Raw genomic sequence first — 27,658 nt, forward strand, 5'->3', positions numbered from 1 at the left:
CTTTCATTTACAGAGTCATCTTATTAAAAAGCAGGTTTCTCTAAGAAGTTCTTTCCTCACCGTTTCATGTAATGGTGCTATTTGTAGAATTTCTTTCCAAAGAAATTAATGAAAAACAACCACGTTGACTTAGAATTTTCTGGAAGAAGTCAATTATCTTCCCTTCAAATCTATTCTAAATTCATTTCCTGCCCATTTTTCAACAGGATGCTGTGATAGCCTATTGTATACACATAGTTATACTTATACATCTTAGAGTAACCACATTTTCTAAACTAAAAGTAGGTACAAGTACCTTAACACGTTTTTCTAAATTAATGATTTTTATTTTAAAATCTTACAAAATTGTGTCAAATCACATACAGTATTTTAATTTATTTATACTCAGTAATAGCAAAGCCACACAAAAAGAGATAGCATGCGTGGGGAGAAAAGTACTTTATATTAGGAACATCCTAGGAACTTGGGAGTTACAGGTTCACCCACAACCTATGTTCTGCCTGTGCTCAGAATGGACCTCACATTAAAATTTCTACATAAAGCAAATGAGTAAAGATTTCAAAACAAACATTAAACCTCGGATACACTTGATGAGCATCTAGAGAATCCATCTCTTCTGTTTTTAATAAGTCATGGTAAAAATTACGGGTGAATAAGTTTGTGATTACACTTAAATGTTTATGAATATGACTAAGACTGTCATAGTTTGCATAGGCCCACAAAATACTTGTATTTGTTAGTGCTTCCATTTCTTTGAAAACAGAAGATCTACAGATCACTTGTGGAATGTGTGATGTTTCAAGGATGATGTCAGAAGTGCATCTCTCTTCAGTCCTCACCTCCACATCCAGCTTATCAGAGGGGTTCATGTCATGTTTGTCTCTTTTCTTGTTTTCTCCTGGACTGCTGCTTTTGTTCCTTCATAAGCTCCCAGGCACGTCAGAGAGCAAATTCTGGCTCCCTTACTATAAAAGAGACTTAGCTTCATATTACTTTGCAGAAAAGTGCTCATGAAAATTCAGAAACTTTGTGCTCTTCGGAAGACAGTCCTGTAACACCTAAGTGCTTTCTCTAATTGATTTGATCATTTTAACAATATGGATTAATTTATAGGCTTTCCAGTGGAGATTTCCGATCTAATAGGAATGGCAAAATATATTACTAAAGAAGTGACTGTAACTCATACATATGTATGTGTATTATGTTTTTGTACACACACACATATATGCAGAAACTTACACATATTTGATTGTTTTGCTTATAGGTATCATAGCATAATTCTAGCTCTGTCCCTTCCTAACTTTTTTATGTATTTATTTATTTTTTAGAGCACTGATATTTGCATTTAATTGGAAGCAAGATGAAGAAGGAGCAGTGCATTCACTAAGGAGTCTGTCTGCTTGCTTCTGTAGACCTACGTATTAAGGAATTCTTCTGCTGCTTCTTGCTTAGGAGTTGATCTGCTCTGTGGTCCTACTGCTTTGGAGTTTGCCTGCTTTTTTTCTTGTCATTGCCAAAAGAAATCCTGGTTGGAGTGAAACAGTGCATCTCTGTCTAATTACCATGGAAGGTGATAAACTGACGCCCACTTATTAAAGTTACATCTCACTCCCCCACAGAAAACCATTCTTCAGCGTGACTAGAAACCAAGCCCTTGTGAACACTTCTATTGAACATGACTCATGGAGAAGAGCTTGGCTCTGATGTGCACCAGGATTCTATTGTTTTAACTTACCTAGAAGGATTACTAATGCATCAGGCAGCAGAGGGATCAGGGACTGCCGTTGACAAAAAGTCTGCTGGGCATAATGAAGACGATCAGAACTTTAACATTTCTGGCAGTGCATTTCCCACCTGTCAAAGTAATGGGCCCGTTCTCAATACACATTCACATCAGGGATCTGGCATGTTGCATCTCAAAAAAGCCAGGCTCTTGCAGTCTTCTGAGGACTGGAACGCAGCGAAGCGGAAGAGGCTGTCTGATTCCATCGTAAATTTAAACGTAAAGAAGGAAGCTTTGCTAGCTGGCATGGTTGACAATGTGCCTAAAGGCAAACAAGATAGCACATTACTGGCCTCTTTGCTTCAGTCATTCAGCTCTAGGCTGCAGACCGTTGCTCTGTCGCAACAAATTAGGCAGAGCCTCAAGGAGCAAGGATATGCCCTCAGTCATGACTCCTTAAAAGTGGAAAAAGATTTAAGGTGCTACGGTGTTGCGTCAAGTCACTTAAAAACTTTGTTGAAGAAAAGTAAAGCTAAAGATCAAAAGCCTGATACCAGTCTTCCTGACGTAACTAAGAACCTCATCAGAGATCGGTTCCCAGAGTCACCGCATCGTGTTGGACAAAGTGGGACAAAGGTCATGAGCGAACCCTTGTCGTGTGCTGCAAGATTGCAGGCGGTTGCAAGCATGGTGGAAAAAAGGGCTAGTCCTGCCACTTCCCCCAAACCTAGTGTTGCTTGCAGCCAGTTAGCATTACTCCTTTCGAGTGAAGCCCATTTGCAGCAGTATTCTCGAGAACATGCTTTAAAAACACAAAACGCCAGTCAGGCGGCGAGTGAGAGACTTGCTGCGATGGCCAGATTGCAGGAAAATGGCCAGAAGGATGTTGGCAGTTTCCAGCTCTCAAAAGGAATGTCAAGCCATCTCAATGGTCAGGCAAGAACATCATCAAGCAAACTAATGGCTAGCAAGAATGCCACGTTTCAGAATCCAGTGGGTGTTCCCTCTTCCCCCAAAAATGCAGGCTATAAGAACTCACTGGAAAGAAACAGTATAAAACAAGCTGCTAGTAATAGTTTGCTTTTACATCTTCTTAAAAGCCAGACCATACCAAAGCCAATGAACGGACATAATCATAGTGAGAGAGGAAGCATTTTTGAGGATAGCAGTACACCTACAACCATTGATGAGTACTCAGATAACAATCCTAGTTTTACAGATGATAGCAGTGGCGATGAAAGTTCTTATTCCAACTGTGTTCCCATAGACTTGTCCTGCAAACATCGAATTGAGAAACCAGAACCCGACCAGCCTGTTTCTCTAGATAATTTAACTCAGTCCTTGCTAAACACTTGGGATCCCAAAGTCCCCAGTGTCGATCTCAAAGAAGATCAAGATACCTCAAAGAATTCCAAGCTAAATTCGCACCAGAAAGTAACACTTCTTCAATTGCTCCTTGGCCATAAGAATGAAGAAAGCGTCGAAAGAAACAGCAGTCCTCAGGAAGTACACAGTGATGTGATGAAGTTCGGTTCACAGAATTACACGAGGACTTCTGTAATAGAAAGCCCCAGTACAAACAGGACTACCCCAGTGAGCACTCCTCCATTACTGGGATCCTCAAAAGCAGAGTCTCCCATCAACCTTTCCCAACACTCTCTGGTCATCAAATGGAACTCCCCACCATATGCCTGCAGCTCTCAACCTGAAAAGCCAGCAAATACTGCATCTAACCACTTGATGGACCTTACGAAAAGCAAAGAATCGCAAGGAGAGAAACCAGTCCAAAATGAAGGTGCACAAAACTCTGCAACTTTCAGTGCCAGTAAACTGTTACAAAATTTAGCTCAGTGTGGAATGCAGTCTTCCGCAGCAGGAGACGAGCAGAGACCTAGTAAGCAGCTGCTAAGTGTAAACACAGATAAACCTGTAGGCATGGTTGACAGATTAAATAGTCCTCTGCTCTCAAATAAAACAAATGCGGTTGAAGAAAATAAGGCATTTAGCAGTCCAGCAACAGGTCCCGAATCAGGACTTTCTGGTTCTGAAATAGAAAATCTGCTTGAAAGGCGCACTGTCCTCCAGTTGCTCCTGGGAAACCCCAACAAAGGGAAGAGTGAAAAGAAAGAGAAAATTCCTTTAAGAGATGAAAGCACTCAGGAACACACAGATAGAGCTTTAAATGAACAAATACTGATGGTAAAAATAAAATCTGAGCCTTGCGATGACTTACATATTCATAATACAAATGTGCACTTGAGCCACGACGCCAAGGGTGCCCCGTTCTTAGGTATGGCTCCTCCCGTGCAGAGAAGCACAGCTGCCTTACCAGTGCCCGAGGACTTTAAATCGGAGCCCGTTTCACCTCAGGATTTTTCTTTCTCAAAGAATGGTCTGTTAAGTCGATTGCTAAGACAGAACCAAGAGAGTTACCTGGCAGATGATCTGGACAATAGTCACAGAAATAGTGAACTGACACTTCTAGAATCAAAGAATCTTTGCGTGGTTCCTAAGAAAAGGAAGCTTTACACGGAGCCTTTAGAAAATCCGTTTAAAAAGATGAAAAATAATATAGTCGATGCTGCAAACAGTCACAGTGCTTCAGAAGTGTTGTATGGGTCCTTGCTTAACCAGCAAGAGCTGAAATTTAACAAAAGTGATCTTGAATTTAAATATCCTGCCAGCCATGGTTCAGCCAGCGATGGTGAACATAGGAGTTGGGCCAGAGAGAGCAAAAGCTTCAATGTTCTGAAACAGCTGCTTCTCTCAGAAAACTGTGTAAGAGATTTGTCCCAGCACAGGAGTAACTCTGTTGTCGAGAGTAAAAAGAAAGGACACAAAAATACTGTGACCAACAGCAAGCCTGAATTCAGCATTTCTTCTTTAAATGGACTGATGTACAGCTCCCCTCAGCCGAGCAGTTGCATGGATAGCAGGACATTTCCATACCCAGGGGGAGTAAAAACTCCCATGAGCCCTTCTTTTCCCGAGCACATGGGCTGTGCAGGGTCTAGACCAGAATCTGGGCTTTCGAATGGGTGTTCCATGACCAGTGAGAAGGGACCCATTAAGTGGGTTATCACAGATGCAGATAAGAATGAGTATGAAAAAGACTGTCCCAGACTGACCAAAACTAACCCAATACTGTATTACATGCTTCAGAAGGGAGGCAGTTCTGTTACCAGTCGAGAAACACAGGACAAGGACATTTGGAGGGAGCCCTCATCTGCTGAAAGCGTCTCACAGGTTACAATCAAAGAAGAGTTACTTCCTGCTGCAGAAACTAAAGCTTCTTTCTTTAATCTCAGAAGCCCTTACAATAGCCATATGGGAAGTAATGCCTCTCGCCCACACAGCGCAAATGGAGAAGTTTATGGACTTCTGGGAAACGTGCTAACAATAAAAAAAGAATCAGAATAAAATGTACCTGCCATCCAGCTTTGGATCTTTTTAAAACTAATTAGTGTGAACTTGAGATCTGTATAAATAAGAGCATGATTTGAGAAAAGCATGGTATAATTGAAACTTTTTTCATTTTGAAAAGTATTGGTTACTGGTGATGTTTAAATATGCATACTACTTTTTGCTTTACGTTAGATGCCATGAGGAAACTACTGAACTAGCAATTGGTTGTTTAACACTCTGTATGCATCAGACAACAACTGTGAGTAGCCTATGAATGAAATTCTTTTATAATCACAAATAATAGGCATAAATGAAAATGTAAATCTCCATCCATAGTGGATTAATGCATTTTACTGCCTTTATTAGGGTACTTTATTTTGCTTTGCAGAAGTCAGTCTACATAACACATGTGTTTTTAAGTCCAAATTGTTAAATAACTCTTTAAATGTTAATTATTGAATAAAAAAACCTAATTCACTTCTCATTATCCGATTCAAAAATAAAATAGAAAAAATATGCTTACATTTTTCACTTTTGCTAAAAAAAAATTATTTTTAACTCTTGGAAGGGGTTTTGTGGTTCCCAATGTGTCTACCCCACCCCAGTCCTTTTCAATACCTAATTCTTTAAACCTTGTACTACTTAGTAAAAATTGATTACAACTGATGGAAGTTTGATAGATCCTTAAAAACAAAAAAAAAAAGGCAGATTTCCATTTTTGTATTTTAACTACTTTACTAAATTAATATTCCTCCTTTTACAGAATTAGGAAGTTAACATTTATCTTCAGGTGGTTTCCTGAATAGTTGAATATTTAAGAAGTTGTTTTTAACAGAAGCAAAATGGCTTTTCTTTGGACAATTTTCACCATCTCTTGTAAAACTTACTTCTCACCATTTCTGTGGTACCTGTGAGTCTTATGACCAGGGTTTCTTAAAAGCTGGACTCAGACCACCTGCATTCGAATCATCTGGAGCACTTGTTTTAAAATGCAGATTCCTAGACGGCATCTCAGATCTACAGAACAGCAATCTGTGCTAAGTGGACCTGGGAATCTCCCATCTGCATCTTAACACACTCCCCAGATGTTTCTTCTGCATGTTGAAGTTTGAGAACCATTGCTTATGACTTTTCTCAGAACACAGGATTGTAAAAAAAACAAAAAACCAAAAAAAAAAAAAAAAACCCTATTTGATGCCTATATTTTCCCCAGTACAGTTATACATCAACCCAAAATTTGCAATATTGTAGTTCATATATAACCGTTATGTCTTTGGAAATCGGGTTCAGAATACTTTTTATGACAAAAAAAAATTGGGTGGAGGGGACAACTTTCATATCTGGCTCAACATCTCAGGAAAATCTGTGATTATTTATGTGTTCTAATGAGTAACATCTACTTAATTAGCCTTAGGGATGGAATAACAGGGCCACTTACCAAACTCAGGTGATTCCAGGATGGTTTGGACACTTCTCCTGAATACATCCTTAATTTCTATTAAAATCATTGTCCTAAGAACATTGCTGACAAAGGTGAAAATACTTACTTCAAACCCACGAATGGCACTAAACTCAGATTGACTAACAGAAAAGTAGAAAAGGCATGGCGTGACAGGAGTTGTACACAACCACTCCATTGGATCTATTATTTTAAAATAGTAATTAAAAGTAAACACGGGTGTTATCTTGGAAGAACTTACTATTGAGCCACATGGGGTTTTGATCTTGAAACGAATCCATATGTTTAAGTGCAGTTTTTACAGTCCACCATTCATTCACTAGATATTTTTGTTTTTAAAAGTGAACCAGGTTTGCAACTGACCTATCAAAAAATCATTACATAATCAACTATTAATTAGAAGGATATCTATTTGAAGTTGTTCTACTTGAAGTTGTTTCTAAGATTTTTATATTAAAAATGGGCGTTATTTCCTAATATGATCCAAAACCCTAAGTGATTATTTTTTCTCAAAATGATTTGTAAATAGGTACTGGATATATTATAAAACAGTAGTCAAGAGTGAATATTATGCTACATCATGGAGAGATGAAGGCATATGCTTATTCTGAAATGGAAATTCCACTGGCCAGTGAATATATTCTACTCCATCCCATATTTACTCTGTGACAATCTTGTGACAATATAAATGAGCTTTTAAGCAAGTCATTTTTTTCCTGCCATTATGAAAAGTCTGGAGCCTTAGAGGTAGGTTAGAAAAATTGTTGGTATTCCCTTTTGATTAGGGGAAAAGAGGCTTTTACAAAGGAGTGAAATTTAGGTCAAGGAAAAGGACATCAAGGGCCAGCATTGCTACATTTTTGTTTGTTTCTTTGGTTGGTTGGTTTTGTTATCATTATTAACAGTTAAAGGGATGAGGGTATATAATACGTAGGTAAACATGACCACAAGAATGATGTTCTGATGTACTGGAGAATGTCCCCAATTTGAGTTTAGGGTGATTTTAAAGAAGAGTGGTGAGAAAGGGCATACATCCATATCCACTTTGTTTATGCATATGTAGATATAAGGATGCACATACACACGTTTTCAAGGACTATTTTAGATATCTAGACAATTTCTTCTTAATGAAGTCATTTGTGAAAGGGTACTACAGCTCTCATTGGCATCAGTAAGGTAGCATTACCTGTTTATTCTCTGGTACATCTTACAGAAGAGTAAACTGGTGAGAATATATATTTTATATATATATATATATATATATAATATGTATATATATATATATTGACTTGTTACATGAAGATGTTAAAATCAGTTTTTAAAGGTGATGTAAATAGTGATTTCCTTAATGAAAAATACATATTTTGTATTGTTCTAATGCAACAGAAAAGCCTTTTAATCTCTTTGGTTTCTGTATATTCCATGTATAAGTGTAAATATAATCAGACAGGCTTAAAAATTGTGCATGTGTGTATACAGTTGCAAGTCTGGACAAATGTATAGAATAAACCCTTTATTTAAGTTGTGATTACCTGCTGCATGAAAAGTGCATGGGGGACCCTGTGCGTCTGTGCATTTGGCAAAATGTCTTAACAAGTCAGATCAGATGTCCGTCCCAACAGGACAGTAGTCCATTTCCGGACATGACTTCTGTGGTTTAAGCTTTGTGAAAGAATGTGCTTTGAATCCAAGGGTCTTAAAACTTTTTAAAATCAAGTCAACCACTTTTCAACATAAAGAGTTCAGACAACTACTTTCATGAATTTTTTAATCCCATTGGAAATGTAACATTATACCAAGAGTGTTCCAGTATACTGGAATACAGGCACATTACCATTCATGATATGAATTCTGGGGTTTACACAACCAATTTTGATGCAATCTGCTCAGTAATATAATTTGTCATTTTTATTAGAAATTTAATTTCTTCATGTGATGTCATGAAACTGTACATACTGCAGTGTGAATTTTTTGTTTTGTTTTTTAATCTTTTAGTGTTTACTTCCTGCAGTGAATTTGAATAAATGAGAAAAAATGCATTGTCTTTGGTTTGAAATGACTGTTATTTTGTGGGCTTTCTCTGGTGTTTAGGTTTTCCATAAATATAAAAGTCTCTGGTTATGAAAATAGCAAGTCTTCAAGGATGCTTTGCCCTTCTCAGAAAAATTAAGGCGGGGGTGGGGGGTGGGGGGAGGGGTGCGGCGAAGAAGAAGGTGGCCAGCAACTTAGTGTATCTAGAAGCAGAACAATTAAAGCATCTCTCAGAAAGATAGTCAGCCTACCTGTCCTCAATTCTGTTATTTGGTGTATAACTGAATGAGCACTGTAGATTTTAAAAGGGAGAACGAATTTGTACAATGTTAAAAAATAAAGACTTGATGAATATTTGTTTTAAATTAAGATTTTATTAGAAGGTTTTTATCCAGTTTTCAATGAGTGTTATGTTTATTTTAAAATTAAAATGGTCTTCAGTCACATTCCAAAAGTGAATGTATATGTGTGTACACATGCATCCATATATATATATATATATATATATATATATATATATATATATATGTATAGGTAATGAGCAATTGACAATGATAAGTGAAATACATATGTAATAAATAATAGAGACCAATTTTTTTTACGGAAAAAAAACAATTTTTGTGAACTGACAGCCTGGGAACTTTTATTTTACAAATATGTTATTAATGATAATTTAGGAAGAAGGCATTTTCCCAAAATGAGTTTATATTTTCTGTCACTAAAATAAGTCTATTACAATAGTGAAAATTTTGCAGGTACTCTCCTAACAGGTTTATAAACCTTGTCTAAAACATAACCGAGTAGCAGAAATACATTCAACTCTTCTACATTATTAAAATACTGAAAAAGTTAACACTTTGCTACAACATACAGACACCACACCTTTAGAGTCAGAGATGTGCAACCATGTTTTGTTTGATCTATTGATTTATATTGTGAAAATACATAACAGGTGCACAGAGTAATTGCCTAGTAAGGGATTTTTTTTAAGTTTACCTATTTATTTATTTACATAGTCTCTAAGCCCAATGTGAGGCTTGAACCCATTACCCCGAGATCAAGAGTTGCATATTCTTCTGACTGAGCCAGCCAGGCACCTCAAGGGATTTTTAAGAAGAGAACCAGTGAGGTCTTGACTACAAGATAGTGCCAGTGATTTAAATGTGGAGAGTCTTTAATAATCAAAGTTTTTTCTACTACTGGTATCTCTAAACTGTGACCTATTTGGTTATTAAAAATGGGTTTTAAATATTTGTTATTAAGCATGTCACTTTTTGTTTATTCCATGAAACTTAGAGGAGTATCTGACACCGGCACCTTGTAGGGTTGGTGGAGGAATCTATTGGTATTATTTAGCATTATCTTCTTTCTACATTTCTCTAAATGGTCCAGGACTATTTACAACATTTTAAAGATGCCATGTTATGGGTAAGTTTTGAAAAACCAGAATTAATGTACTCTTTTGAGTTGTAGCGGAATAATTGGAAATAAAATTCAAATCTTATAAATGTCAGCCCTGGGGAAATGCTGCTGCACATAAGATGTCGTCTTTGAGTAGCTAACAGGAAATATAAAAAACCCGAATTTTAAAATAGTGTACTTCTGCAGTCAGAGGAAGAGGATTTTTGAGCCATTCCAAGCAGTCTTTTTATAGCATTTTGTTGACACAAATACTTAGACAAATTCTGTCCTCCAATCTTTGCTTTTACCAAGCTTCATTGGTAGGTGCTCTAAACTTTGAGAAAAATTCATGTGGACTGTGTTTTACTCATTTTTGCTGATAGAGCATTCACCTGTGGAATCACTTCTGGAAAGGAAGTGGCCTAACGTGTGGATGTCATAGCCTATAGTTTTGAAAACCACCAGCAGGACCACAAAGGAGAGCCAAAATGTCAGTCCACCGTATGAGATTGAATTTTCCCTTAGCTAATTAATATGAAATGGTAATATAAAGATAAAATAGTAAGATGACTTTCTTATAATTAGAAAACCACCCCTTTCTCCTGCGACTGAACGGGTTGCCTGTGGCAGCCATTATAGCTCATCTTTTCATAAGCAAGCTGCAAATCCTTGTAAGACTGTTTGCACCCCATTGGATGTGCCAGCTAGCCTTGCTACATCTAGTAGTGTGCTCTCTGACTTCTGGCTCTGCCTGCATTTTCACACTTTTAGCTCATTGTCCTACCACCTAACACCTTCCTGCCCACCATCACCAAACATTCCAATGTCCATACCTTCCCAAGAATAATTCACTATTTCCTGAGCACATCCACCTTCTTGGCATCAATGCCTTCAATCATATAACATTGTCTGCCTAAAATACTTCCTTCCTTTCCCTCTCGTTCCCAATCCCAACCTTGTAAACTTATATTTGTCTTTAAAACATAATAAATAGTTACCTGCTGAAGGAAGCTCTTCTGTGATTCCTTTAGGGCAGAGTGTTCAGCCCTCCATAATCCCATAATGCTTTGTGTAGACCTCTTTTATTGCACTCATTAGAGTAGTTAACAACTTACCTTGTATTCCTTCTAAAGTCAAGAAGTGTGTCTTCTAAATTTTACATTCAGTGGCAAGTCCAAATCCTAATAGATGGCAGTTAATAAATTATGCCCAGTCGGAAAATGAACAGAAGGTGATCTCTTCACACACAAAAAACGAAAGGCTTCCTCCCCTCACTGGTCTGGGACATGAACAAAGTCATTTATGTGGTAGGAACACGTCCATTTCCCTGAAGAACTGGCCAGCCTCCCCTAGCCCTAGAGCTAGTGATCTCTGTGGTCCAACCCAGGCATCCTCCCTTCTCCCTTCTCTAATCTACAGAAATTTGTTCTGCTATGAAATTCCTGATAAGAGGAACTGGTCCTTGAAAGGAGAATGGAAACTTTGGGGGTTTTGCCAGTAAAAGTCTAATTACCTGTTGTACCATATTTTCCTACAAATAGCCGTGAGCATCTTAGAAGTCTTGCCTTTTAGCAAAGAAACTGTCAACTCTTCAAACACCATGGTGCTGAGATAGGCCTTGGGCAAGAATTCATGGCCTCTCCTGAGAATCATGAACATGTTTATGTTCCAGAGGGCTACCTTTGTCTGAACTATCCAAAACCAAACTCAGGCAGAACATGCTGTCTTGATAAGTGTGGCACAAGTAACTCCTTGATGATAAGACCTTCAACCAGGGTAGGAGCTGGAATTAACATTAAGCTATTTTAGATTCTAAAGGACATCTGGGTCCGTGTGGTGTAGAAATGCAAAAAAACCAGTGCCACATACGAACTAGTGCACTAGAATGAATATTCATTCATCAGAGGACTTTGATGGCGCTTAGCTATAAGACCAAATGGCCAGGTTCTAAGAGTTATTAGAAAAGTAAAACATTCAGGGGCGCCTGGGTGGCGCAGTCGGTTAAGCGTCCGACTTCAGCCAGGTCACGATCTCGCGGTCCGTGAGTTCGAGCCCCGCGTCAGGCTCTGTGCTGATGGCTCGGAGCCTGGAGCCTGTTTCCGATTCTGTGTCTCCCTCTCTCTCTGCCCCTCCCCCGTTCATGCTCTATCTCTCTCTGTTCCAAAAATAAATAAAAAAACGTTAAAAAAAAAAAAAAAAAAAAAAAAAGAAAAGTAAAACATTCAGTAATTAGTTAGGTGCTGAGTAAAGATGTGTTAAATTGATGTAAAAGCAGAAGCTCATTTCATATGTGTGGAACTGGGCAGAAAGATGTAATTTCCTTACTGTCTTATGTAAAATTAATGTAATAAACATTTTAATTTTTAATTATCGCATTTTATTCAGAAAAACTACACTTCCTGTCCCCGGCCCCAAGAGAAGAAATAAGGTCTTAGTTGAAATCGTGCTTCTTACATGTCCAAATGGCCTTCCGGAAAAGCAAACTAGTATTAAAGATGAAGTGAGCACACTAAAGTTATAGTCCAGGACTCTCTTTTGCTCCAAGTTGTAAATGATAGTAGTCTGAGGAAGGTTCTGAGAAGCCAAGGGTCTTGGAATAGTCAAAGTGCAACTTTCCAAAATAATGATGACCTTGATGCCAGTAGGTGAGTGGGATCCTAAGGTACTTAGAAGCTGCTTCTGATCATCACCAAGCAAACTCACTCAAGCAGGATTACAGGCCAGAGCGTCCTATGTATCAGATCCCTTTCTCAATCTCTCTCTCGTCGCCCTCTGTTTAAAATATAATAGATTTATGGAGATATAATTCCCCCCATATAAAGTATATAATTCAATGATTTCAATGATTTTTAGTATATTCATAGAGTCACTATAATCTCTAGGAACATTTTCCTCACTCCCAAAAGAAATTGCACTTTTTCCTATTGTCTTTGATAACCACTAATCTAGTTTCTGTCTCTGTAGATTCATATAGTCTGGACATTTCATATAAATGGAATCATATATGATCTTTTGTGAATGGCTTCTTTCACTTAGTATTTCCAAGGTTTGTCCATGTTGTAGCATGTATCAGCACTTAGATATTTTTTTTATTGCTGAATAATTTCCCATGGTATGCATGCCACACTTTACTTAGCAACTTACCAGTTAATGGATATTTGAGTTATTTTCATTTTTAGCTGTTATGAATAACCGTGCTATGCTCTTTGTTGTTTTAGTCACTCTTCAGAAAGAAAACGCAAAACTAACAAAAATTTGGTTTCGATATTGCCACACATGCACTCAGACAGTATAAAGTTTATTGACTGTAAATGTGTGGGTTGATTTCTGGACTCTCAATTCTATTCCATTGATTTACATGATTATTCTATGCCAGTACCGCACCATCCTGATTACTGTAGATTTGTAGTCATTTTTGAAACCAGAAAGTGTGAGTTCTCCAGATTTGTTCTTCTTTTTTCAAGACTGTTTTGGCTATTGTTGGTTTCGTAAATTTATATATTCAAATTTTAGAATAAGACTAACAATTTCTGCAAAAATGACTGGTGGGATTTCGATGGGGATTGTATTGAATGTATAGATCAGTTTTGGGAGTATTGTTATTTTAACAAGATCAATCCATCCAATCCATGAACATGGAATGTTTTCATACATTGCTCGGCTTTAATTTCTTTCAACACAGGCACCCTAGGATGACGGCTGTGGCAGGCTCTCTCTTTGACTGTCTTTTTCCCTGATCTGTTAAACTGTCTATTTCTTTTGGTGTCACACCCAGCTGTTAGGCTCCACTAATTGCCTGATCCTTGCTCTATTGTTTTTGACAATGCCCTGAGGCATAAATAGCTCCATTGTCTGATCTAATTAAATTTGGGTCCTTTTGCAAGAGTAGTTTTTGAGGCCAGTCTTTGAGATTTGTTCTGTTCCCAGGAGGGCTCTTCTACAGTCTCTTTCCCTGATTCTCTCTGGTAAATAGCTGGCCTATGGTTTAGCTTCCTGTTCTCATGGAGCTACTAGCCACCCATCAATTGCTTACCACCAAAATCCTCATTATTTTCAAGAGCACATTAGGTTTGAACTTCCTCAACTCTATTCTAAATGGAGACTTTCAGAACTCTCTGTCCTTATGGCTTGCCTCCTCCCCTAGGCAAAATTTCTGAGCCATTGTTCCATTGCTAGAGCAGAGGTAGTGGCTTGCTTCTCTCAGTTAACACTCCAGATTTATAAGCAGGGTGCTGGGTGGAGATGATAGCTTCTAGTCTTCTCAGTTCGCCATTTCTGGTGAGAAACCTCTAACCCGATCAAGCCAGGATTGGGGCAACCAAAGCCAACCATTCCTGGCCTGCCACACTGAGGGCAGACTGTCTGCCCTTAGAGTGGAATCTGGGTAGAGGAAGACAGCCCTTGACTTTTGGTATTCACCTGACATTTAGCTGTTGAAACACAGAGCTTTGCAGAAGACGAGAAATGCTGGTGGCCTGGCCCTTCCAAGGAAGTAAACCTTTAACTAGGAGCTGGGGAGAGGGATCCTCATCTTCTCAGCCACACCCACCTTGAGTGGAGTTTCCATTAAACTGCGGCAGAGGAAAAGGAGCAGGCCATAGCTCAAATGTCATAGACTCTCACTGTTCTTACCAAGATTTAACAGAGATTTTCCTGCGTAAATGTCTTCTTCACTTGCTCTATGCCCTTAGGAAAATTTTCAGAGTAATTAAAAAAAATGTCTTTGGTGATGTTGTTTTGCTGGGGAGTGGGTTTGTAGAGCTCCTTATGCTTCCATTTTCAAAATGGATCCTTCCTACGTACCTTATATCTAATGACTAAATTCTAATGACTAAATAAATGCATTCAAAGCCATGGTCACCTGCTTGAGCAACATTGTGCTGCAGCATTATTTCTATCCATAAGATGGCACATTTCTGGCACATCCTGTTTTGAAAGACTCTTTTTTCCTCACTCTCATTAACCATAGTTCGCCTAAATCTATTCATATTTCATTAAGAATCACTTTTTTTTTTTCATATCCCACCAGGATAACTTTTAGTTTCATCACTTCTTGCCCATCAAATGTTGCACAGTTGAACCCACCACACCAACCTCAATGCGACAACAACCTGCCATCACTTACATATTCAATTCGTAATAGTTCAAATGGCTCTTTGGAATTTAAATCAGTAAAATTATTCTTAACTTTTCTTTTTTTTCTTTTTTTACTTAGTTTTTTTGAGCAGTTTCAGGTTTACAGAATTGAGCAGAAAGTACAGACATTTCCCCAAACCACCATACCGCCACTCCCCCACTCAGTTTCCCTTATTATTAACACCTTGCATTAGTGTGGCACATTTTTACAACTGATGAGATAATATTGATACATTATTAACTAAAGTTCATAGTTTGCATTGGGGTTCACTCTTTGTATTATACCTTCTGTGTGTTTAACAAATGTATCATGACATGTAGCCACTGTAATATCATACAGAATAGTTTCACTGCCTTAAAATTTCCCTATACTGTTCACCCCTCTCATCCACCTTTGCTTCCATCCCGACTTCTCCCCAGCCCCTGACAACCGATGATCACTTTATCATCTCCATAATTTTGTCTTCTCCATAATGTCATAAAATTGGAATCATATAGTATATAGCCTTCTTGGATTGGCTTCTCTCACTTAGCAATATGCATTTAAGTTTCCTTTGTGTCTTTTTGCAGCTTGATAGCTCATTTCTTTTTATTGCTGAATAATATTGCATTGTATGTATGTATCTCCATTTGTTTATCCATTCACTTATTGAAGGGCATCTTGGTTGCTTCCAAAGTTTTAACAATTATGAATAAAGCTGCTATAAACACCAACGCGCAGGTTTTTGTGTGCACATAAGTTTTCTTTCTTTTGTTTTCAGTATGTGCTTTCAGAGGTAGAGCTTACCATCTGGTAATTCAAATTTCCTACCATTCTTGTGCTCCCAAAGTGCTTAACCATCAGTTCCAAGTCCACCAATTTCATTGGATGTATCAGTTGGGTAGGCTGAGTTATGTTGCAGTATCACACAACCTAAACTCTGAGTGACTGAAAAACACAAAGGTTTATTTCATATGCTTGCTATATGTCTGACTTGAGTTGGCACAAGCCTCTTTTTGTGGGACCCACGCTGGTGGAGCCTTCACTATCTGAAAAGGTCACTAGTTGCCATGCTAAAGAACAAGGTGAACTGAGTACCGACTTCTAAAAGATCTAACACCTCCCATTACATGAAACAGAAGTTTGGTCAGTTTAACTTCATGGATGTAGGAAATGCATTACATCATGTACCTAGAAGAAAATGAAATATTGATGAGCATTCAGCAATACCAACTTTTACTTTTAAATTTGTGTGAGCATAGAACAATTATCTTTTGATCACTAAACTTAAGGTCACTATATTTTAATGTTTACCTTCCCTCTCCAGACTATAGACAATAGACAAGAAGCTACCACTAACTAGACTTAAGGGATCACACAATATTTACTAACCCAAAAGAAAGGGTTCAGGTGGTATCTGAAGCTTCTATAGGCTGACTGTAAGGAAGACAGCAAGAGCCTGAGCGTGACTGATAGAGTTGGAACTACCAACATCATAAGACTCAAAATGATTGAGGATGAGTTCTTTTCACCAGGGCTCAGCGTAACAACAGAGAAACGATCGCGTGTGGTGTCACATAACTATATATTCATACACACTTATTGATCTTATTATTTCAGTTTGTTTATATGATTAAAGCTTTTCTTCTCTTTCCAAAATGGGATATTCCATTTGACTCTAAACACATCTTGAAGCAAATATTAATTCAAGAGACAGTTTGGGTTTAGGCCATCACAAATTCATTTAATTGTTCTTGAATCCTTAAGTTAAATACATGACTTGTTTATTTGTTTATTTACAAGATTTGCTGACAATTTCTTACCAGCACCCACCTTATGGGAATCCTTTATTTATGAAAAGCTCCTAGAACTGGATACTTCTTTACCAGTCCATCCCCAGAAACTTCTCTTCCTTACAGAAGCTCCTTGTGATTAAATTTAGGATTTGGAGATGAAAAGATTATCACAAATTATCCAGATGCATATTAAATATAATCACAAGAGTTCCTTTTTTTAAAAGTATTTATTTATTTATTTATTTATTTATTTAGAGCAAACTTGAATGGGGGGGGGGGGGGAAGAGAGGGGAGAGAAAGAATCCCAAGCAGGCTCCAAGTTGGAAGCACAGAGCCCGATGTGGGGCTCAAAACCACAAACCGTGAGTTCGTGACCTGAGCTGAAGTAGACACTTAACCAACTGAGCCACCCAAGAGTTCTTATAGGTGAGAAGCAGAGGGGACATTTGACACAGCCAGAAGAAGAGAAGGCAATGTGACTGTGGAGGCAGAGACCCGGCATGTTGCAGCCACAGACCAACGTCTGCCAGCAGCTACCAGGAGCTGGAAGAAACAAGGAATAGGTTCTTCCCTAGAACCTCTGAAGGGATGGTGGCCCTAACACCTTAATTTTGGCCCAGGAAAACTGATTTTGAACTTCTGATCTCCAGAACAGTACGAGAATAAGTTACTGTTGTTTGAGGTCACCAAGTTTGTGGTGATTGGTAACAACAGCCCTAGAAGATTTATATATCGCCTGCTGCTGCAGAGGAAATAAATGACATTACAAAGAAATCCATTTTAATGTTCCCCAAATATCTTCCCAGGGTAGGTGCAGGCTCCAGTAAACATGCACAAAGTACATTAGAGATCTTTGTCTTTTTTTATGTGTGTGTGAAAATGTGTTAAGTATCAAGTATTTATTGTCCTGTGGAGGGTAATAAAGCAAAGATAAGATTCTCGTGTTTGAGGTATATATATTCTAAGTTGGACACACACACACACACACACACACACACACACTCACCTGGAGCAGAGTACAGAGCCCTGTGTTTTCTCAAAGTCCACCTTGAGGGACACACTTTGAAATATATCAGAATTCAGAGCACATAAACATGAAAGTGTAGTTTGAATCCTCCCCCTTTGGAGATATAATTGCAGTCGTGGAAAGGAAAACAACAAGGAGTCACAGATAATAGGGCCCCAAAGATCTCAAAGAAATAGGTTAATCTCACTGTGGATCCTAACATGTCATAAAACATCAGTGTGCACTAGCTTCTCTTTCCCTTCCTTGGTTAAAAATGTCCCTTTATTGTCAAGGTCTAAAAAAAGGCAAGACATAACAAATGAATCCGCAGTGATGTTTGAAAAATATGCCCTGACACATTTGGAACATACCCACTGCTCAAAATCTGCCGGCTAAGAGAAGCTGATTAGAACCCCTGATGGCCCGTGGGGAGCCCCGTCCAGGTGCCTGCTACCTGCTGCTGTCCACCCTGCCTTGGGCCAGCATGGAGCCAGAGTATCCAGTTGCCTCTCATCTTTATGTAAACACCAGACCAGGAGGCAGCCACTGCTTTTGATATAAACATGAAGGGAAGGTTGTGCTAGCTGGGGAATAGATGAGGCCCCTCTCTTCCTCTTCCTTGGCATTAGACTTCAGTTGGGCCTCTCCAGTGATGAAAACATCATCTTTTTCCTTACGAAGGGCCTTGCCTTCAGTAGTTTTTGTGTATCTCTTCATTTGAAATCAGAAAAGATTCTTTCTACACATTCTCCCTGACAGCTCAGAACCAAGAGAGACTTAAAATGATCATCTCTGTTGGTACGTGGATTTGAAACTGAAAGGACAATTCTAAAATTGGCCAGAAGCCTCGTGGGCCATCCCCACGTGGTGGATTTTAAACGTATTTACCATCCACATTTCCTTCCTGAGGGTGGGAAAAAACCTGCCAGATTTCATTCAGCATGTATCGTTTTTTATACTACAATATATTCTGAAATAAATCATTAATGTGATTATGAATAATAAAAGTTTTCTAGGAATGAAATAAATCAAAATGGAACATTTGATGCTATAAGCCATAGACAAAGCAGCCATGATCCACGGTGTAGAGAAATTCTTATTAGGGGAAAAATGGTTCATACGTATATTTATTCACTTAACAAAACATTTATTAGTGCCCACTCTCTAACATCACTGTGTAAGCTGCTAGAAAAGCAATGAGGAACGAGAGATCTTGTGTCTGCTCTTAAGGAATTTAAAGTCTAATTATTTTAAACACTAACAGGAGAGAGACACTGCAGTTACCACTTGGATAGAAAAACACCTAACTCAAACTTGACTGGTCATCAGGATTTGCAGAGGAAATAATATTTCCCTTGGAGCTTAGATGATGGAAACATCACGAGCAGTGGCTTGGAGGTAGGAGGTAACTTGAAATATATTAAAATACTAAAATAGGATCACAGTAGCTGAGAGATGAAACTCTAAAGGGACAATGGGACCCCCTTCATATGGATCTTGTAAATAAAGACACTGGAGGTTATTAAATGATCTTAAGCAGGTTAATGACGCGATCCAATTTACCCTTAAGAGCTCTGTGTCTACAAGGTGCAAGATGGCTGTCAGAGCTATTTCAAGGAGAGGTGATAGAGACCTAGGTAATGGTGGGGATAGTGAGGAAGCAGATAAGTGGCTGCTCCAACAGATTCTTAGGAGAGGTATTTGTCAGCCTTGGTGATTGAGTAGGCGTGGTGTGAGAGGGGAGAAGGCTAAACCGAGGACGACTCCTAGATTTCCAGACTTCACCAAGCAGCAGGTGAAGTTCATGGGCTCAGTTTTGGAAAATGCATCAGATATCTCAGCTATGTTTGAGGAAAGATGTTCAGCGGAGAGTCAGACAAATGAATTACTTCAGGAGCGAGATTCAGGCTGTAGGTACAGATTTCAGAGTTGTCAGCGTGCAGTTGATGATAACTGAAGCTACTGGAGCCGAAGAGGGTGCTCGGGGAAACGTGTACATTAAGACAAGACGAACACCTGGGACAGAACCTGAGAAATATGATGTTTTCACCAACGAGAAGAGAATCCTGCAAAAGAAACTACTAGGTAGGAGAAATACTGGGAGAGGCCGAAAGAGAAGAGCATTTGAAGAAGGATGTCACGGTCATAAATGCTGAACGTCGCCTTGATCGGTACCCAGTGTATTTAATACTGGGGCAGAGTTCCTGTTTCATATGGTGAAATAAGTTTTAGCCATCATCGTGTAAGATCATAATCATCTTTATTTTATTGATTTGCTCTTTAAGTTTAAAATGAGCACGGTTTTAAAAGAATAAATTGTAATTTATAGGTACTATTCAAACTCAGTAAACTATTTCATAAAATTTGTACATACCAAGCAAATAGCACCTCAAAGTTCACACTCTGTGCTGCTGTTTTCAATTTTATTTTATTTTAAAGATTTCCTTTTTTTTAAAGTTGCCTCTACACCCCTACTGCACCCCCCCACCCCCAACGTGGGGCTTGAATTCACAATACCAAGATCCAGAGTGCATATTCTACCGACTTAGCCAGCGAGGTACACCCCTATTTTAAATACAAATAAAAACTCCTAAGATGTGTTGACATTAAATGCCAGAATTAAAATAACTCAATTTCTGTGTCTTTGTTTTTACAATCTCTGTGTTGTGACGGCTTATTTTGAAGCTACTGATTAAACATGGGAATATGTATACCGTATGGTTGGAGACACAAACCATGCCCAAAGCAAGCCTGAATGGTTTGGAATCATTATGGATTTAATCTTGAAATGAATATATGTAGCTGAGTCCCTATGTGTCTGAGGTGAACTGGATAACTGCAGACTCGTGAAATTAACTTTCACGTACAATATGATATTTGTTAAAAGGTAATTAATAAAAGGGTGCTTATTTTAATTTTGCATAATATGCATTTGTACAGACAATAGGCCCATCATAATATACATGTATAGTGGCTCAGTAGGTTAAGCTTCTGACTCTTGATTTCTGTTCAGGTCTTGATTTCACAGTTCGTGGAATGGAGCCCTACACTGGGCTCCACGCTGACAACGCAGAACCTGCTTGGGATTCATGCTCTCCCACTCTTCTGCCCCTGCCCTTCTCACATGTGTTGAGCACTCTCTCTCAAAATAAAAAACAAATTTTAAAAATATAATACATATGTATGGTAATAATGTATATTATTAATTATTATTAAAATAATTATTAAAATAAAGTAATTATGAAAATAAAGTAGCAACCATAGCAATTACATAGATCTTGGATCAACAAAAGAATTTTGGGAAAGAGTATTTTATACTTACGTTGTTTGGAATTGCTTGTGCATTGTGATAATAAAAAATGACAAACTTTTAAGTTTTTACTCTTTCTAAATTCCTTATAGAAAATGTACCCCTTTATCGCCTATACCCAAGATGGTCTCTATTCTCACTGCTCAGCCTTTGGTACATCACTGGCCTAGATGATAAGAAAAATTGGACCAGAAAATTACGCATGTATTCAGTCGTAAGAAGGTCATCAGTGACCTTGGCAAACAGTATCAGAGGAGCAGTGGGAGGGAAGCCATTTTACACTGGGCTGAGAAAACACTAGGTGGAGAAGCAGTTTGGACAGTGATTTACCTTACTGGTCTATTTCCTTCAACTTCCTGGTCACTTTTTATCTTTTCCCTTTCATCCCTGCCTGTGTGTCCTACTAACCTGGCAGATAGAAATTTACCAGCCTTCCCTGAGCATAGCAAGACCTGTGCTAACTTGCCCTTACATTTACCATTCCTCCTGCTTGGAATGCCTTTTCCTCCTGGTGAATTCCTTCCTTTCTCAATGTCAGTGATCCAGTGGAGCCTTCTCAAGTCCCCTAGGCAAAATTTCAGTCTGCACCACCATCTCTGTTCCCACGTACGTACTACCTAGTGTGTAAAATGTTTTGTCTTTCACATCTCTAACAGTTATCATCATGCCTGCCTGTTTCACCCATAAGGTTTGTTGGGTGGATAAGTGGGGAAAGGAAGAGTAAGAAATTAAATGAGTGAACAAGTGAATGTGGAAATACAATTGAAGAAGACCCGAACCCTTTAGCTGTACGCGTGTAGACCACGTGCAGGCTAAATGGGCAGGGGTGAGGTGATGATGAGTCACCATGACAGGTGAAGTTGGTCATTGGCAGATGATTAGCTCAGTCTGAAAATTGTCATCATAGTTAGTCATACGTACGTACATACACATACTTAGTCAACATGTGGTCCTCGCTCAGACCCTGCAGCCCTTCCCTCTACTGGCATTTCTCTGGCCCTTCTACTGCTGTGATTCTCTGGCACCATAACCCAGAGCAACTTTTTAATTCTCCAGGGGAAAGGAAGTAAGCGGGACTTCTGCGAGAGCAGTTTTGTCAGCTCAATCTTAAAGATCAGTTGAGCAAAGCCGGAGTCATTGTTGCCTTAATGTGTCTGACTTGCGCAGGAAAGGCTCTGCTGGGTTTTCAAAATGAATGATTCAGGTGCATCTAAGTATTTACATTTGTTTGGGAAAGATTGAGATTTCAGAAAGTAATCTGATAGGTACCTTTCCCCCAATGCGTTAGCCTCTCTTTTCCTGTGCTTTGTTAAGTGTTCAGTGACATGAAACCAGGTGGCACTTGACACTCGAAATAACTATAAGCAGGCCATTGTTGGCTCCAAAGTCAACCGTGTTTGCCTGATGTCAGGAAGGAAAACCGGGTTGTGACTTCATTTCCTAATGCTTCAGACTTAGGGTTTTCCCCTGCCTTCCTCTTACCCCTTTCTTAGTGCTTTTTCTCATTGTTGTTAAACTTAAAATGGGGCTTTTCGACGTCTTGAGTTCACAATGTGAACTGAGAGAGACTTGATCAGGGAACTGCTTGAGGCTGGTGTCCTGGATGTAAAATCGGGCTCTTTATTCTGAATATTTGTTTTCAGAGTGTTCCCATGGGGCTCGCCAGCCTATTTGGGCTGAAACACTCTGTCTCTGACAAAAGCCATTTAAATATTTGCAGTACGTTCTCCTCAGTGAGTTCAATTGAATGAATAGTTGAATAAATAGTAAAAGGATCAATTTCTGTGAAGGAACAGTAACATTCAATAATATCTTTTTAAGTATGGTAACCTTTATGACTTTTAAATATTAGAAAATCTTAACAACGTGTAGCTGGTGAGTGAATGCCCTTTTGATAATTGAACATTTTTCTGGGATATAAGCTCTAGATTTAACACGTGTCCAGTCAACAGTGAAAGCTATACTCAGTTGTGTAAACACTGACCTTTTCTTCTCCAATTTTCCCCCTGAGTTTGTTGATACACATCTAAGCACTCTTTACAATGGCCTCTCCAAACCTTGCACAAATTTTTGTTATTTACTAGCAACTCAGCTAGAGTTGGACACAGTAAGACCAGGATGAGAATAATAAGATCTTGTTATTTGTTGATAACAAATGGCTATTTGGTGATGTTTTTCAAGGGAGGATATTCATGCTAAAATTAAATTCAGGAAATGTAATGATGTAATAGAAAGATCTTGTTGCAGTCCTGTCTTGGCCACGAAAGCTACCATGTGACCTTAGAGAAAATCCATGAACATCTCTGGGCCTCAGTTCCTTCATGATTATAATAAAATCACTGGGTTAGATCACCAGTGTTCAACTATGTTTCTAAAAGCCCCAAAGCCTTTCAGGCAATGTTAAGTGAGTACCATATGGTTTGTTTTCTCTGAGATGTGTGTTTTGTTTTGTTTTGTTTTTTGCAGCATGTTTCTATAAAAACTGGCATAAAACTTTGCCATAATTTTATCTATTTATTTATAAATATTTATATATTTTTGTTTATAGATTTATATTTTATATATTATTTATATGTGTTATCTATATTGTTTATTTTAAATATTTAATTTAATTTTTATTGGTTTTTTAAATTTTTAATTAATTTAGTATTTCATACTCATACAGTACAACCTTGGTTTGGGAGTATAATTCATTCTGGAAACATGCTTACCATCCAAAGCACTTGTATATCAAAGCGAATTTCCCCATAAGAAAGAATGGAATCTGAGAGGATTCATTCCACAACCCAAAGATATTCATATAAAAATGATGGCAATACTGTAAAATGATACAAAATAATGAAAGAAAATACAAAATATAAATGAGCAAATTGACCTGAAGTTACCTTTGAAAACCTTGATGGCTGGTGTAAGGAAGACCAGAGAGAGGAGGGTTGTTGTGAATGATGACTTTCAGTATCACTGACAGAACCACTGCTATCTACTGGCTCAATGGAATCTTTTTCTGCATGGGAGCCATTGTATACACTTGCACAGATATGGACTATAATACAGGATTGAGAAACTCTTGTCATATACTACATTTAATGTAAGTGGCAAGAAGGCGGCAGAGGAAAGGGTCTCTATCTGCAGGCAGCCTGACCAGAATGAAGCAAAGCATCCCTAAGCTTACTCTTGGAGGGAAAAGCAAAGGACTGTCCATAGGTCCTTGGAAGTGACAAAAAATACACAAGTGTCAGTTATGGGCACCTTGCAATGTTCTAAAAAAATCACTGATTTCTGCCAAACACTGCAGCCTGAGGCGGAGCATCTGAGCATGGGAGATGATCACCCACAATCCCGAGAGAGCGAGAGAGAGAGAGAGAGTGAGAGAGAGAGAGAACCACCTTTGGCTCAGTTGTGATCATGTGACAATTTGGCGTCACATACTACTTGTATTGCAAGACATCACTCGTATATCAAGTTAAAATTGATTAGAAACGTTTGCTTATCTCGCAAAACACTCGCAGAACAATTTACTCACAATCCAAGGTTTTACTACATTTTATTTATTTAACATGTACATGTATATATATATATAATTATATATTTATTGTCACTGTTTATGATGGAGTTGATGTTCTGACTTTTATGTCCCAACTCCATTCCCACTGTCAACCTCATGTCTTTCTGATGTGGCTTCTCCAATCCAAGGACAAACCCCAAGAACTCCCTCTTATGATACTATTATTAATTTTCAACTCATGTAAATTGTTTTATGTCTCTGAACTTCAGTGAAATAAACACTTTGTGTCTTCTTTTATATAGTGTTATTCTCTGTTGTAACTTCAGACTCAGCAAGTAGATTAAAGATTTCATGTGGCAACCTCTTAGTGACCTCCCCAGTATCCCTTCCCCTTAGGCACAACTTAATGGATCCTCTGGCTATGTTCTTATCTAAAGCCAGAGATTCATGATTGGTCTAAATCAATTATAGAAATCCTGTTTCCTTTTCTCAACTTCTCTACCACTGAGCTTCAGCCTGTGACCTAGTGAGATTAAAGCTAGTAGAAGACTACAGGAGAGATTAAGGGAAAGAAAGCGTTTGTTCTCTTGGGGAGAACTGTTCAATTTGCTTTCTCATTCTTCCTGCCTGGACCACAGATAAGAAGCCTGGAATAGCAACAGCCATATTGCAACTATGAGGCAGCCATGAAGGAAAGACCAAGGAAATCTCAGAGACATGGCCCTGACCTTGTTAAACGACAAAACAAATGACATCAATGTACCTCTGGAGGTTTTTTTTTTGTTTTTTTTTTTTTTTTCAGGAAATTGTATTTAATTAATAGTTAGAATTTCAAATTCATTCATTCATTCATTCATTCAACAAATATTTATGATGTACCTATAATTTCCCAAACATAGGCATGAAACACATTAATAAACAAAGTATAAAAAGTTCCCACCCTCATGGGGCACCTGGGTGGCTCAGTCCGTTAAGTGTCCGACTTTGGCTCAGGTCATGATCTTGCGGTTTGTGAGTTCAAGCCCCGTGTCGGGCTCTGTGCTGACAGCTCCGAGCCTGGAGCCTGCTTTGGATTCTGTGTCTCCTTTCTCTGCTGCTCCTCCACTTGTACTCTGTCTCTCAAAAATAAATAAACGTAAAAAAAAAAATTTAAAAAAAAGTTCCCACCCTCACAGTTTACATTCTAGTAGGGGAGAAGAGACAGGAAATTAGCAATAGCCATAATAAATACCCTCACGCCTTTCCATATATACAATTTGGAAAATGCTGCTACCTGTTATAGAGAAAAGAAAGAGCAGGATGTGTGGAGTAGGAAGTCCACGCTTGGGGGTCAGATGTAGTTGCACATAGGATAGAAAGAACTTAAGAAAGTGACATTTGAGCACAAACTTGAAGGAGGTGAGAGATTTAATCATATGGTCTGGGGGAAAAGCAATTCAGACATTGGGTGTGATCAGCACAAAGATTGGAAGGCAGGAGCAAGCCCAATCTGACCAAAGAACTGCAAGGAAACCAACGTGGCTAGAGTGAAGTGAGCATGGTGGACAAATGCATGTGTGCGTGTGTGTGTGTGTGTGTGTGTGCGTGTGGTTGATCATGCAGAATCATGCAGTGATTGTAAAGACTGTCTTTTTTTCTGCATGAAATGAGTAGTGATTTGAAGGGTTTGAGCAGAATTATAATATGGCCTGGCTTACATTTAACAAGATTACCTGATTTGCTCTGGTGAAAGTAAATATAGGAGAAATCAAGGGTAGAAGCAGGGAGCAGGGCTAGGAGATTAATACAGTAATCCAGAAGAGAAATGGTTCTTACTTGGATTAAGATAGTTGGAACAGAAGTGCAAGTGGAAGAAGCTTTCCTCTTCTAGATATATTTAAAAAAAATTTTTTTAATGTTTATTTATTTCTGAGACAGAGAGACAGAGCATGAGTGGGGAAGGGGCAGAGAGAGAGGGAGACACAAAATCTGAAGCAGGTTCCAGGCTCCGAGCTGTCAGCACAGAGCCTGACGCGGGGCCCGAACTCACAAACCGTGAGATCATGACCTGAGCCAAAGTCGGTCGCTCAACGGACTGAGCCACCCAGGCGCCCCTCTTCTAAATATATCTTAAAGGCAGAAACAAGATTTCCTAATGGATTTGAGGAAAAATTATCAAGCTTTGTTATTATCAAGCTTTGTTATCGAGCAAAATAAACATCACAAAATAGAAAATTCTAGTTTTTATTTTTTTAATGTTACTTATTTTTGAGAGAGAGAGAAAGAGCATGAGTGAGGTGAGGGGGGAGCAGAGACAGAGGGAGAATCCGAAGCAGGCTCCAGGCTCTGAGCTGTTAGCACAGAGCCCAGGGCGGGGCTTGAAGTTGTGAACTGCGAGATCATGACCTGAGCCGAAGTCAGATGCTCAACTGACTGAACCACCCAGGCACCCCCAAAATTCTGGGTTTTAGTCCAGGTCAACTGGACAGAACTTTAACAATCATTTAATGAAAAAGTTTTCATCTAACATGGAAATGTAACATAGCAGGCAATATCTTATAGCCAAAAAACGTTTATTGATTTTTAAGAAGTTATCTCATTATTCACTCAATCCTAGCAAAATTACCTCACAAGTAGATAGAACTTCACATACATAAGTCTTCATTTGTTAAGGAGCAATTCCTAAATACAACGTATAAAATTAACATACAGTCCTCTTTTGCTATTCTCCTAAAACTAATTTGACTGAACCTGAATGAACTTTTAGTGGCAATAACAATTTTTTTAGACAAAATGTGGAGAAAAGTGGAAGCACTCGATTTCATAATTTCAGATGCAGAATACCTGCCACAAAATAGGTGATAGTTGTTCAGATTTGACCTAGAAACTTTGCAGAACACCTTTGAGGATTTCTTAGCAGCCAGTTA

The 27,658-nt window shown here is 38.5% G+C and overlaps 1 protein-coding gene across 2 annotated transcripts in view; it reads left to right on the forward strand.

The window, feature by feature from the left end:
- The window catches only part of NRIP1 (nuclear receptor interacting protein 1), a 49,083-nt gene extending 40,452 nt beyond the window's left edge, over positions 1-8,631 (forward strand). For both annotated transcript variants that reach the window (XM_019467754.2, XM_019467755.2), the window contains exon 2: positions 1,329-8,631. In XM_019467754.2, the coding sequence (XP_019323299.1) occupies positions 1,676-5,143 (3,468 nt within the window). In that variant the 5' untranslated portion in view covers positions 1,329-1,675 and the 3' untranslated portion in view covers positions 5,144-8,631. The remainder of the gene's footprint in view (positions 1-1,328) is intronic.
- The last annotated feature ends 19,027 nt before the right edge of the window (positions 8,632-27,658 follow it).

The sequence above is a fragment of the Panthera pardus genome, unplaced genomic scaffold (genome assembly GCF_024362965.1).
Source record: "Panthera pardus isolate Hobbes unplaced genomic scaffold, ASM2436296v1 HiC_scaffold_16, whole genome shotgun sequence".
Taxonomy (NCBI): domain Eukaryota; kingdom Metazoa; phylum Chordata; class Mammalia; order Carnivora; family Felidae; genus Panthera; species Panthera pardus.